The sequence below is a fragment of the Oncorhynchus keta genome, chromosome 25, assembly GCF_023373465.1.
Source record: "Oncorhynchus keta strain PuntledgeMale-10-30-2019 chromosome 25, Oket_V2, whole genome shotgun sequence".
Taxonomy (NCBI): Eukaryota; Metazoa; Chordata; class Actinopteri; order Salmoniformes; family Salmonidae; genus Oncorhynchus; species Oncorhynchus keta.
Window position 1 is genome coordinate 28,732,701 of NC_068445.1, and position 13,965 is coordinate 28,746,665.

The following is a 13,965-nucleotide window of genomic DNA, read 5'->3' on the forward strand; positions in this document are numbered from 1 at the left end:
TTTAAAGCCAAATACTTTTAGACTTAAGTAGACTTTTACTGTGTGATTTTCTTCTATGGTATCTGTTACTCATGTATGACAATTGGGTATTTTTTTTACACCACTGCTCCCAGGATGCCAGCCTGGTTTAGGATCAGATAGGGCAAAGTAGTGGCGAGGTTTTAATGGGTGTAGGGGTTAGATGGTAGGGCAATGTTCCTCCCTTTTGTCTGTCCTTTTCGCCTTCCCTTTTTGTGTAATGAATTCATACTACCAAACAGTAGGTGGAAACACGGCAAGACAAAATCAATGAATTAATAGTGAGGTCGTGACCGGTATCACACGCCAGTACAGTAGGTGTCAGTATATGCATTTCTCGATTGCGATCAGCCAACACAAATTTAAAAAAGAAGAAGGCGCACCGATTTGACAAAAATGGTCTGCTTGAACGCGCCCTGTCTATGTGGGCTGTCAGATTAGCTAGAGTTTAATCCGTTGGGTTATGATCAGAACGCTAGTTATACCTGGGACAGGGTTCAATAACCACGAGGAAACGCAGGTTTGAAGATTTTATGAATGAGTAGCTAATCTAAGTAATCCAAGCCATTTGATGAGATGTCTGAATAACGTTAGCATTCAAATGGCTTGATAGCTAGTGATTTGTCAATCTGATAGACATTTAACGTTAGTTAGCCAGCTCTTAAACTCTTAAAGTGGAAAATCGGATTTTCTACAAAATATTAAATAATATTGATACGCGGAACAAGCAGTCCCGGTTTTGATGGTCCACTTCAGTTTGTGACATTTTGACACAGACTAGCTAGCTCGTTAGCAATCGAGCATAGCTAGCTAACTACTGTAGCTAATTAAATCAGTATTGTCGGAAATAAAGCCAGTCTCTCTTCAGTCTCAACATAACGTCAAAACAGTGTAAGCAGAGCTAGAGGCTAGCTAGCTAGGTCATCGAGCTTGGTCCTGAATCTTGAGGCAAGGCGAAACAATCATGTCTGGGAAAGACAAAGACAAGGAGAAAGCCGGAGAAAAACAATCTACAACTGAGCGGCTCGTAAAAGGTGAGTTGACTTTGCAGGAGCTAGCTAGTTAGACTTCAATTTAACAGTCCATGGGTTAGACAGTTGGCTAGCTAACGTTAGACCACAATAAACTGCAAGAACAGCATGCTAGTAAACTATATTGAACGAACAATTTGTATCTGCTTGGCTGCAGTAGTTAGGTAGTTTGGCTAGCTAGTTCTGTCATAATGTTAACGTTACATTTCGTTAGGACACAGTTTGTAACTAGCTATATATATTTAGCATGGCTCACTCAACAGCTATAGCTAGGTAGTCAACAGGCACGACATATACAGACTGGACAGAGACAATTAATGTTACTCGCAATCAAAAAATTTGAGTTTGTTAAAAATGGTTGTCTAGCTAACTAGCTACTTAAAGGTGTTTTCTAATGTGTATAACCAGGGGTGTAGACGGCCTAATCTAAAAAAAACAAAATGCTTGTTTTTTGTGACAGTCACCAATTTCTCTGTGATGGGTTTACACTTGTGGTGGTAATTTTTAGGACCGGGTTTATAGCAGCCCTGCCATGAAGCTTGGCTGTGAACTGGACTCAGGGGGCCCCTTTGAAGTTGGCTCTAAATCAGGGTTATTTACATTTTTTCAGATCGAGACCCAAAATGTGAAATTGACCGTGGTCCTGTGACCTAAATTGTTTTCCAACGACCCAAATTAATAATAAATGGTGTGTGATTATAAATGTATTCTCATCACTCATGACCCACCTCTCACATTCACAAGGCCCACTTTGGGTCCCGACCCAAGGTTTAAGAAACTACTTTAAATCACCTGGACATAGCTTTGTGGTTGCAGACAGACACCTTCTCCCATGTCTACTGACTGTCTGTTGTCAAGGAACGTGATGCAGGGTGTCATCATTAGGCAGGTTTCAGTGGGGCGGTCTAGATAGGCCTGTAAGTTCTCATCATGAGGAATTGAGTGACTGTGTGCAGTGTGTCACACAAGCGTGACTGAGGGAGTGCGTGCCGTGAGAGGTTTGCTATTGCTGTGATTAGGCTGGCAAGGGGTATTCCTGCACTCTGCTGTTGTGGCTCCCTGGGCAGGCAGAACCTCGTTAGCACAGCCTGGCCTGAACCCGAGCCAGCTCCCGGGGAGACCCCCTCTATCAACCCAGTGCTACCGACCCTTTCGGGGAGAGTGCTGGGCCTGCAGCAAGGGAATGCCCTGTCAGGGGATTGCAATTTGTACGCATGTCTGCCAGTAGGGAGAGGGTGAGTTAATTGCGGAAAGAATCTCCCCAGTGACATGTACAACATGGTCTAGCTACCACAGGGTGTGAGAGAGTAGCGGGAGGGAGAAAAGTGGAAGAAAAGTTGGTTTGATTATACAGCCAGCCAGAAGCAGTGGGGGTCCCAACCTGGCAGTTTAACTGTACCAAGGCTCAGGAGAGTAGGATGATACTGCTACTCCTCTGCTAGTGGTACTATCCACACGATTGATCTCACTCACTGCCAGATATGAAACTGACACTTTGGATAGCCTACATTATTGAAGAGATGGGATGTTGTGCAAGTGCTCTACTTGTACCACAATTGTAGCCCAGATGGAAAAGAGGAGATATTCATAATTCTTTCTTTATTGGTGAGTTCATATTTCACACTCCACTTTATTTGTGTGATTTATGGGGAGCCTCAAATCAATCATTTGGTATGGTAATTAAAAACTGAGTGTAGCCTTGGCAGGTGTTCCTGTCTGAATGGGAGCGGCCCAGTTGGGTCCTGTGCAGTGCAGAGTATGTGATGTCACTGACTAAGTGCCAGAGATGACCACAACTCTGTGTAATTAATTCATTTGGTAAAGGCATTCAGTGATTAGGGCAATTTGGATGGGAGGGACCTTCCCACAGCGCCCTGTGCCACATCCACTGCCCTGATTCTGTAGCCTAATCATTCAGTGTGCCATTACCCCCGTTTATGAGTATTTGATTATATAATAGACAGACTACAATAGACAGACCAAATCTGAAACAAGTTTATCAGAATTCAGTGTTTCCACTATATGCATTTAGCTGCGGTGCACCGCGGCTGCTAAATCATTGCTGCCACAATTATTTTTTTGTTGGTCTTGTAGATGTGTTGATATTCCACAGGAAGATCCCATCCCCCACAACTGCTGCTGCTGGAAAAAAAATTATAGAAAAAAAATCCTAACACTGAGAATTAAATAAATATTGTTTGTTTGGGTAAGATGTAGGCCTACTTCATTAGATTCAAGACTTGTTTGTTATGAAGCAGAGGCTATTGAACATCCATCCTAATTAGTACATCTGAAGGAAAGATGAATTTACGGTGTACTGTAAGGGTTGGGTGGTGTCCAGATTTCCCTACTGTCATACAGTTTCTGTACCATACCAGGGTATATGGTATTACCGGAAGTGCACAGTAGGGGTGCTATACCCCCCTTCCCCCCCAAATACAAAATATGTATTTATTTTTATACTCGCATAACAGTTTGGGCAACAGGGATCTTGATCCAGGAGGGGATTGATTGTCTCTGATCTAACCAAGAAGCTTGATCTTGACATCTAACCACTTAGTTAGCAAACCAAATGCATAGCTGGAACCCTGAGCTGGATACAATTTATTTGACATCTTAGAATTCTTATAGTTATAAGCAGTGGCGTACCACGCAGCTCCTGCAATGTGTAATTTAACACTATTGAAAATGATATCCTAGTATAAACTGTATATTTCCCAAGCCTAGTGTATGTCTATCCTAACCTATCATTTTGTTCCCAAACTTCTGGTCCTCCTGACCAGTATCAGTTTGACTTTCACCACTACTGCAGACTGAGATCATGCGCAGGTGACCCTAGAATACATGACTGATCTATGTGTCGTGTGATCCAACTGCCTTGCTCCAGTTAGTTTCACTGAGATGGTGGCGTTGATCCCTATACCTGGCCAATAGGCCTAGCCCTTGACATATGGTCGCCGCTGCCTGCCTTTGCCCCTCACTGAGTCTCCATCCATATTTTCTTGGATCCTTGGGGCCAGGATCTTGCCTCCAGTGGGGCTAGCTTGCTAGGCTACCAAATACACAGACTCTGACCCTGTAATAATAGGCTAATAGAGGCTTTTCCCTAATCTCTTCTTAACGCTCGTACCCAGCTTACAGTTCCTTTCGCGGCCTTCCTCGTAGGCCCAGGAGCGCTTACGTTTATTTATACCACACTTGTCAGAGCATGACAGCTTGTCCTGATCATAGGGTGAGTTTTAGTTCACTGTGTGTGCTGCTGTAGCAATCCTACTGCAGACTGGCTGTACGATCCTATGCCAGCCCATCACATATTCAGCCTGTGCCACACCTGTTCTGTGCTGCACACCAAAACAAGGCTGCATAGTATCATAAGGTTCTGGTCAAAAGTAGTGTGTTAATAGGTTGGGCTTGCGTTTGACTGATGGTTGCTCCAAAGCAAGGATGCACATTTTGGTACATTTTTCTGCCCGACTAACTGGCTCTCATTAACGGGTTAACAAACTGTAAAATGTGACCAACAGAGCATCATACACTGAACACAAGTTTTTCATTAAGAGCTTAATTGAAACATGCAACAATAGCAAGCCTTTTGTCTCACAGCAATGAACATGCAACTCCTGTAATGAAGCAGCCAATGTAAAACATTCTTAAAAGGGCACCTGATGCAAGCGGTTCCTTGTGTGACCAATGAAGATCTCAGGTTGAAACTTATAATGTGGGGGGGATCTAAAGATGGAGCAACTACAATGCGTTGTTATTATGACTATGATTGTGCCTTTGGCTTCTGGACAAATAAATCATGTTGATATGAAAACAGGGTTTGACACAATTTGTTTTTACCACTTGTCCATTGGACAAATAGGACATATTTTTGTTGTTCTAAAAGCCGAAGTCACTTGAACAAAATAAAGTTTAACACAATTTTTATATTTGACTTAGGGTTGCACATTTTTGGGAATATCCAGAGGTGAAAACTTTGTCTGAGTATATGGGAATTAACAGAAATATATGCAAATTAATATTAATACCATTTAAATGTAGATGTTTTTTGCATTGGATATATTTACCATATCATATAGAGACAAAAATAAACATTTTACCTTATCATAAGTAGACATAATTGCAAATAATTAAATCCTTCCAATAGAAGAAAACAATTTAGTTACGAATTGAACTTCAATTAAATGCGTTGACTCTTCACATGGAATGATTTACTGAAAAACAAAAGGGAGTATTGAATGATCCATCGCATCTCCCAAAAATGTTTTCATCATAAGATGATAGTCTAGAGACTAAAGCTTTGGTTGTCTTCCTCTCAGGCTTCCATGCCTTCTCCCTGGACCTCCTCAATGTCCACCTCTTGATCATCAGACTGAGGCCTCATCTTCACTGTCACTTTCCAACATTGTTGAGGATGGCTCGTTGTCAGGCTCAAATAGCCTCAAATTTGCCCGGATGGCAACCAATTTTTCAACCCTTGTATTGGTCAGCCTGTTGCGTGCTTTGGTGTGTATGTTCCCAAACAAGGACCAGTTGCGCAACAGGGGAAAGAGCCTCAGATCCCGAAGTCCCTTCCACCAGGTGGCTGATGAGATATGTTGGCCCGACTGCCATATTGCACCTCCATCCCAAAGCCCTTGCTTGGAAGTGTACTTCGCCAGACTGCCAAGAACATTGCACTCATCCAGACCAAGGTGGCGAGACACGGTAGTGATGACACCATAGGCCTTGTTGTTCTCTGCACCAGACAGGATGCTCTTGCCAGCATACTTGGGGTCCAACATGTACACTGTGGCGTGTATGGGCTTCAGGCAGAAGTCTTTACACTTTTTGATGTATTTCAGAACTGCAGTTTCCTCTGCTTGGAGCAACAGTGACGTGGGCAGGGCAGTACAGATTTCTTCTTTTACATCTGCAAGCAGAGTCTGAACATCAGACAATATGGTATTGTCTCCCTCAATATGTGCAATGGCTGCTGCAGTAGGTTTTTAGGAGTTTCAGGCTGCTTACCACTCTCTCCCAAAATACATAATCCAGGAGGACCCTCATGATGGGGCTGTCCATATCGGCAGACTGTGATATGGCCATGTCTTGGAGAGACTCCTTCCCCTCCAGGAGATTGTCAAATGTGATGACAACACCACCCCAACGGGTGTTGCTGGGCAACTTCAATGTGGTGCTCTTTTTCTTCTCACTTTGTTTGGTGAGGTAGATTGCTAAAACTTGATGACCCTTCACATACCTAACCATTTCCTTGGCTCTCTTGTAGTGTATCTGTTGTTTTCAGTGCCATGATGTCCTTGAGCAGATTCAATGCATGAGCAGCACAGCCAATGGGTGTGATGTGAGGGTAGGACTCCTCCACTTTAGACCAAGCAGCCTTCATGTTCGCAGCATTGTCTGTCACCAGCGCAAATACCTTGTGGTCCAAGGTCATTAATGACTGCCTTCAGCTCATCTGCAATGTAGAGACCGGTGTGTCTGTTGTCCCTTGTGTCTGCTCTTGTAGAATACTGGTTGAGGGGTAGAGATGATGTAGTTAATTATTCCACGAACATTCAACTACCCATCAGAGATGATTGCAATAGTCTGTTTTCTCTATGATTTCCTTGACCTACACTTGAACTCTGCACCCAGAAAATGAGTAGATAAAGCATGTCTGGTTGGAGGGGTGTATGCTGGGCGAAGAACATTCAGAAATCTATTCCAATACACATTGCCTGTGAGCATCAGAGGTGAACCAGTTGCATAGAACCAGTTGCATACACAGCTCGAGCAAGACATTCATCAGCATTCCTTTGACTGCTTTCCTCCATTGACTCAAAAAACCCTTCTGATTCCAGGAGGACCATGAGCTGTTGCTGTCGATAAGGTGTCTGATTCATAATTTTCACCTCGAATCGAAGTAGAGGGACTTGTCAGAGAGTGCTCACAACAAGCAACGAGGGAACTTAATGCACTTGGCCAGATTCTGCATCTTTGTTGCATTCTTCACATATGATTCTGCACACTATTTGCAAATGTAAACTGCTTTTCCTTCTACATGAGCTGCAGTAAAATGTCTCCACACATCAGATAGTGCCCATGGCATTTTTCTGTGAAGATTAGAAAAAATGAGTTTAAAAAATCCAAATACAATTCCATGTACAGATAAATTGTTAAGCAGTTAGATTAAACAACTCCTTTGTAAGATGCATGTTTTAAAATGAAATGTATGGAAACAGGTGAATTAACACTCCTCAGTTAGCAGGCTCAAGCAAGTTTAAATCCATGTGGTAGCAAACACTAACTAGCAGAAATGATTAACAAGTTAGAATTGATTTAAACACTTTTCTGTAGGCTACTGTTTACTAGTTAATTACAAAAAATTGTGTATGTCATAAAATATATTCATCCCACCCAGTATTGTAATCAAAACTTACCAGAACGCATGTAGTCCTTGGCTCAGACTGTAGTAGTGTTGGCTCTATTGCATCTCATTAGTGTGCAAGATCTTGAGAATCATCTGCACATGTGATGGAAGTGCACTGTATATGCAGAGGGTTGCAATTCTATTGAATTGGGGATATTTTAACCAAAATATGCCACAAGACCTAGAATTGCCTTGTGTATCCGATTTAAAAAGGTTCACTTTTGCGGCGGCAGGTGGTTAGAGCGTTGGGTCAGTAACCAAAAGCTTGCGAGATCGAATCCCCAGAGCTGACAAGGTAAAAATCTGTCGTTCTGCCCCTGACCAAGGCAGTTAACTCACTGCTCCTAGGCCGTCGTTGTAAATAAGAATTTGTTCTTAACTGACTTGCCTAGTTAAATAAAGGTTAAATAAAAAATAAGCTTAAATAAAAAACAAGCTAACTTTTTTGATTTTAAGTCGAATTTCCCAAATTCAGACCTTTTGCAACCCTGATTGTATGATGCAAGGAACATTTGTTTTATTTATTTATTTATTTTTTTGCCTAAATGTATTTATTTAACCTTAAACTAGTTAAAGGTAATAAAAAAAGGGGGAACCACTTTAAAAAAAAAAAATGTTTTTACCATAGAGAATCAGAAAATAATGTAGAATGCACTCTGCCTATTGTCTTTCATATTCAAGCCTGTCCCTAAATGCAACACTGCCCCTTTAAGGCTGTCCTGGAGGATGGTTGGCCACCCTTGGTAGCCTATTCAATATTACAATTGCAACCGAATACTTTTGTCTTTAAAATAATTCCCTCCAGGGCTCGATATTAAGGTTGATTTTTATGGTTGGATTTTGGCTAGACTACTTTGAAGCAAGGTAAGACATGCCTTATAATATGAACTAAAACATTCAGGTTTCAAACAATTAAGGAGGCTATATGTTTTCAAAATGCATACTGCCTCCAGTTTAGATTTCAAGGTGCTGACACACTTATAGTCCTACCATTTTGCCTATGCACTCTAATGGAGGACATCTTTCAATTAGTTGTAGAGAAATAAAAATGTTGTCATAGAAAGCTGGAATCCTCTTTTTAATCGTGGCCATAAACTCGCGATTGCATTTAGAATTGTTGCACAATGATTTGGCTTATAAGACCACTTCACTCCAGGAGCTGCAGCTTTTGCATTGTCAGATAAGTAATATTCTGCTCCTCAAACACTTTATATGCTGTGCGCATGTTATTTAAATAAGATACATAGCGGCTACCAAAAAATGCACGTGTCAATTTAATTTCACTAAATTATGCAAATTGACCTTTAGACGGATAAGCATGACCTGTCAAATGTATTTCCGGCAGCTAACCGATTAACTGTTAACGTTAACATCCCTACTCAATGATGCTAGTGAGGAAAAGAAGCATGAACATTTGTTTCAGCATGACATGTTTGTCTCAGACAGAAAATTGCACAAGTCAACCTCCCCACTCATCTCTCCAGATTAACGTCAACCTCCTGATAACCTGAGATGAATGATAGTAGGTTATAATGCATTAGGCTACCTCTGTTCCTCTGCAGAGTCAGGTGCCATCGCGCTGATTAAACACACCCACACAAAAGCTAATTGGAGCTCACTCATTTTCCAGCCTTTGGTTTATGTCGCTTTCATGATCATCCTTGATGTTCTATACAGTGTTATAAGCAGAGCCATGTGGAGACTGAGTACCCTCCTCTCAGGTATCAAACTCTTTCCAAGGAGGTCCTATTGTCTGGGGCTTTTGGGTTCTTCCTTTCAATTAAGATCTAAACAACCAGATGAGGGATGTTCTTTACTAAGTCGTGCCTTATATTCATCGATCAAGTACAATGGAGGAGCGAAAACCCGCAGACTCTTGGCCCACCGTGGAATGAGTTTGACACCTGTGATCTGAAGTGACCACGATATGGATGGTTTTTAATGACAGTTTGATTAGTTTGTCATTGCTGGGCTTCTTTAGAAAACAAAGACCAGTGTTCTTGTAGTAGAAGACACTTACTGTGTGGCTCTGTGAAAGGTTATAGGTCAATTTACCTAATCTTTCAAACCAGGACAGAGAGGAGGCTAGGCCTTACCTGCCAAACTGGATATGCCCTGCCTCATTATTCAGATGGTAAATGCCTCATCTTATCGGTCTGTCTGCTGATTTGCATTGGAACAGTCCTTTCCTGTTTAACGATTGGATGTTGTTGCCCCATGTAATCCAACTGCCAACCCATCCATTCCACACCAAGTCTATATTATAACCTACAACTAAAAACAACAATTGTCATATTTTTCTAATTGCTTGCCTGCATAGCTACTTGCTACACAATTTAGCCTAGTGTCTGAACAAAAAGAGGAACATTTTATTTTTTAATTTGACAATAGTCCAGGAGCTAAAACATTATCATGTTTCTTATGCCATGGAAACCTTTTGCACTCTGGAAGGGATTGTGAGACTGTGGAACAGATTAGTGACCAGGCTAGGTGGTTCATGTGAGGTGAGCCGGGATGGATTGGTGCTCGGCGTCTGAGACCTTGCATGGCTGCATTATTATAGCGTAGGCTCTACATCAGCAAGAGTCCTCTTGTGACCATAACTTCATCACTCTCTCTAAATGTCCACTGTTCCTGATAACACCTCATTTGGAATGACATTTGATACAGTGATTGACTAGCCTACTAGGGATGCTGCCGTCCGCTTCACTAGTATATTAATGACTGGGTGGACACTGGAGGCAGATGGGGAAACACTTAGTTCAGTTTGTTTCAAATGATTACTGGATGGCTTAATATTGTTTCATTACCTAATCTGGGTTCTCATTCTATTTTTCTAGGCTAATTTAAAGCCTAGATTGTTCATTTGTGCTGGCAAACCACATGCAATCTGTAGTACACTAATGGTGGTCATAATGCATTGTAGGTTGCTGCACTCATTTAGATATTGAATCTAAATGCAAGTGGATCTAGGATGCATCCCAAATGGCCCTATAGTGCACTACTTTTGACCAGGGTCCCATCCCAAATGGCATTCTTTAGCCTATGTAGTACACTACTTATAACCAAAGCCCTGGTCAAAAGTAGTGTACTAAATAGTAATAGGCTTCCTTTTGGTACTCATCCATAATACCTGTTTCGCCCTCTGTTCCCCTGTCCAGCTGTGCCATACCCTCCACAGCAGCGTCTGTCTATGAAGGAGCTGTTTGAGGATGGCAAGCCCAACCCAGAGACCCTCCGAACCCACCTGGTGAAGGAGGGCCGGCTGGAGGAGGAAGTGGCCCTCCGGATCATCAACGACGGAGCAAACATTCTGCGACAGGAGAAATGCATGCTGGAGGTAGAGGCACCCATCACAGGTAAGAGAAGTAGAGTACTTTATTGATCCGTTTGAGACAGAAATGTTTCCACTGCACAACTCCTCCAATATAAACACAGACTCACATTAGGTTGGAGAGAAGGAACTTTGTCACCTTTTTTGTTGCTACTGTACACTGAGTGTACAAAACATTAGGAACACCTTCCTAATATTGAGTGTCACCCCCTTTTTCCCTCAGAACAGCCTCAATTCATTGGGGCATGGGCTACAAGGTGTCAAGAGTTCAACAAGGATGCTGGCCCATGTTGGCTCCAATGCTTCCCACAATTGTCAAGTTGGCTAGATGTCCGTTAGGGGGTGGACTGTTCTTGATACACATGGGGAAACTGTTACGTGTGAAAACTCAGCAGCTTTTGCAGTTCTTGGCACACTCAAACCTTTGCATCTGGCACCTACTACCATACCCCGTTCAAAGGCACTTAAATCTTTTGTCTTGCCCATTCATCCTCCGAGGCGTGTCTTGACTTCACTGTTAATGCAGCTTTAGAATTCTGATCATAGAGTTCTGATCATGGAATTCCAAACGTGTAATGCATCTACACCTACATTTAAATGTGTCTAACGTGTCCACATTGTGTCTGGATTCCCTTTTCCCGTGCAATATGCATTCTACAAACAGTGGAATAGGCAAAATATGAAACCACCACAACTGATGGCAGTAGCTAACCTCTGTAGCTACCTAGCAATCAACGCTAAAGGGATTGAAAACGGGTTAGCATAACTATTTATTTTTCTATATTTTAGTTAGCTGGCTAGCATTTGAGGCCAGCAAACACATTCCTCATACACTTGGAATGTATTTCCGCCAACGTTATAATGAAAAAGTTTTCTGGAGTCCTGTGGGAGGAGTGCTGACGACATCACCCACTGTATGCGCTTTCGGTAGCCTTATTGTGTCCAGACTGAGGAGAAATCCGCACACAATGCCTCCTTTTTGTTTATTTGTACTTTTACCACTTTTTATTCCCAATTTCGTGCTATCCAATTGGTAGTTAGTCTTTTCTCATCACTGGAGGCGAAGGTTTAGAGCCGTGTGTCCTCAAAAACACAACCCAGTCAAGCCGCAATGCTGCTTGACACAATGCCTGTTTAACCCAGAAGCGGAAACACCGTACACCTGGCGACCATGTCGGCGTGCATTGCACCCGCCAGAGTGCAAATGGGACAAGCACATCCCTGCCGGCCAAACCCTCCCCTAACCCGGATGACGCTGGGCCAATTGTGCGTCGCCCCATGGCTCTCTCGGTTGCGGCCGGATGCGACAGAGCCTGGATTTGAACCAGAATGTTTAGTAGCACAGTGATGCTGTGCCTTAGACCACCTCGTCACTCGGGAGGCCCCTACACAATGCCTCCCTGACCACCTCAAACGGTCATGCAGATCTGAACACAATCCGACCACCGAGTGACTCTTGTGCTTTATACCTGTCTTTTCAATGCAGTCTTCGTATTCTGTCCCTAAATACAACAGAAGTCGGATGCAACTGTCAAGTGTAGATGCGACCTGAATTGCACACATACACAATCCATGTCTCAAGGTTTAAAAATATATTTTTAACCTGTCTCCTCCCCTTCATCTACACTGAGTGAAGTCGATTTAACCTGTGACATCAATAAGGGATCATGGATTTCATCTGGATTCACCTGCTCAGTCTGTCATGGAAAGAGCATGGGAAGTTCCTAATGTTTTGTACACTGTATATGTGCCTGGCTGTTGACTTGAAGCACACTTTCAATGTTTTACGCAAAAAGATAGTTGAGTACATTCCCTCCCTTTATCTGAGGAGGAACTTACCTGCTGCTCCTATGGTTATCAGTCACCCGGCCTCCACTAACTCTACTTCAAACAGATCTTATGCAAATAGTCACATTTAGCCTGTCATTAGGTCTCGTTGTGTTTAGCTTGTGATGCCTGACCTTTTGGAATTTGTCTAAAACAACATCCGGGATTAGGAAGTTAGTTTTAAACCCCAGGTCTTATGGATTGAATAGTACACATATTAGTTCCTTCACGTAGCCTGGTGGAACCAGTCTGATTCCTCCATTTACCATTCTGTTTTACTGCACGTATCAAGTGAAATAGAATGGTGAAAACACAGGGATCAGGTTAGTTCCACCAGGCTAGACTACTTCCTCTGGCCTAGACATGCTGAGTGAGGATGATGGATGCATCTGTCTCTGTCTCTCTGTCTCTCTGTCTCTCTGTCTCTCTGTCTCTCTGTGTGAGTGAGTATAGTGCCCAACTAGGCCCAGAGTAAACACAGCACTGGGCTGGGCAGTATGCCATGGTGCCAAACCACTGTTTAATGGATCTGAAGGTGTATTTGAGTGGAGTAGACTCATTTTACTGGCCAGAGTTCTGAACTCTGTTTGACACAGCTGTCATTACCGTCCTGAGCCAGCTTCAGCACATATCAGAGTCCAAAACGTGTACACACAGCAGTGTTCTAGGTTAGCGTATTGGACCGTTAACCTTCATACCTTTCAAATTCTCAGCACGGCTCAGGCAATTTCTCCAAGTGTTAACACATCCAGATGAATAGTGGAAGACTATGTGGAGCAGCACGTTTGACCTGTGGGGCACCCCCTCGGATGGTGGTCTCAGAGCCATGTACCTGTCACACGCCGGACTCTGAATTACACTTTCATCTTTCTATTAGAGGCTTTTTCTTCTGACTCCCTTCAGGGTTATTCAATATGTTTTTGTATTACAGAGAAATAATGGAGGAAAACGTATAGATTTAATATAGACCTACATTTATTCCCTGTAATTCACATTTTTACATGAATAGATTACTTCTTCATAGACTGAATGTGGCTACTCGCTCAAATTACTGTCAAACTATTGTCATATAGGACCATGCCTCTCCTCTATTAGAGGATAATAACCTATTATGTTTCCTTCCCTAACAGTGTTGTTTGTTTGTCCTCAGTGTGTGGAGATGTCCACGGACAGTTCTTTGACCTAATGAAGCTGTTTGAAGTTGGTGGCTTGCCAAGCAACACACGCTATCTCTTCCTCGGAGACTACGTAGACCGAGGCTACTTCAGTATCGAAGTGAGTTTACCCTACTGCCCCAATTTCCTCTATCCTTAAGTCTACCAATGAAAAAGGAGAATCTA

The 13,965-nt window shown here is 42.6% G+C and overlaps 1 protein-coding gene across 8 annotated transcripts in view; it reads left to right on the forward strand.

Annotated features, from left to right (window-relative positions):
- The first annotated feature begins 387 nt into the window (after positions 1 to 387).
- Positions 388 to 13,965, forward strand: part of LOC118358498 (serine/threonine-protein phosphatase 2B catalytic subunit gamma isoform-like) — a 42,833-nt gene continuing 29,255 nt past the window's right edge. For 4 of the 8 annotated variants that reach the window (XM_035736392.2, XM_035736395.2, XM_052479072.1 and 1 more), the window contains exons 1-3: positions 389 to 1,052; positions 10,626 to 10,823; positions 13,776 to 13,900. In XM_035736392.2, coding sequence (XP_035592285.1) covers positions 983 to 1,052; positions 10,626 to 10,823; positions 13,776 to 13,900 — 393 coding nt within the window. In that variant the 5' untranslated portion in view covers positions 389 to 982. Of the gene's footprint in view, positions 1,053 to 10,625; positions 10,824 to 13,775; positions 13,901 to 13,965 lie in introns of all 8 variants that reach the window. The other 4 variants (XM_035736396.2, XM_035736393.2, XM_035736397.2 and 1 more) reach the window with 2 other exon arrangements.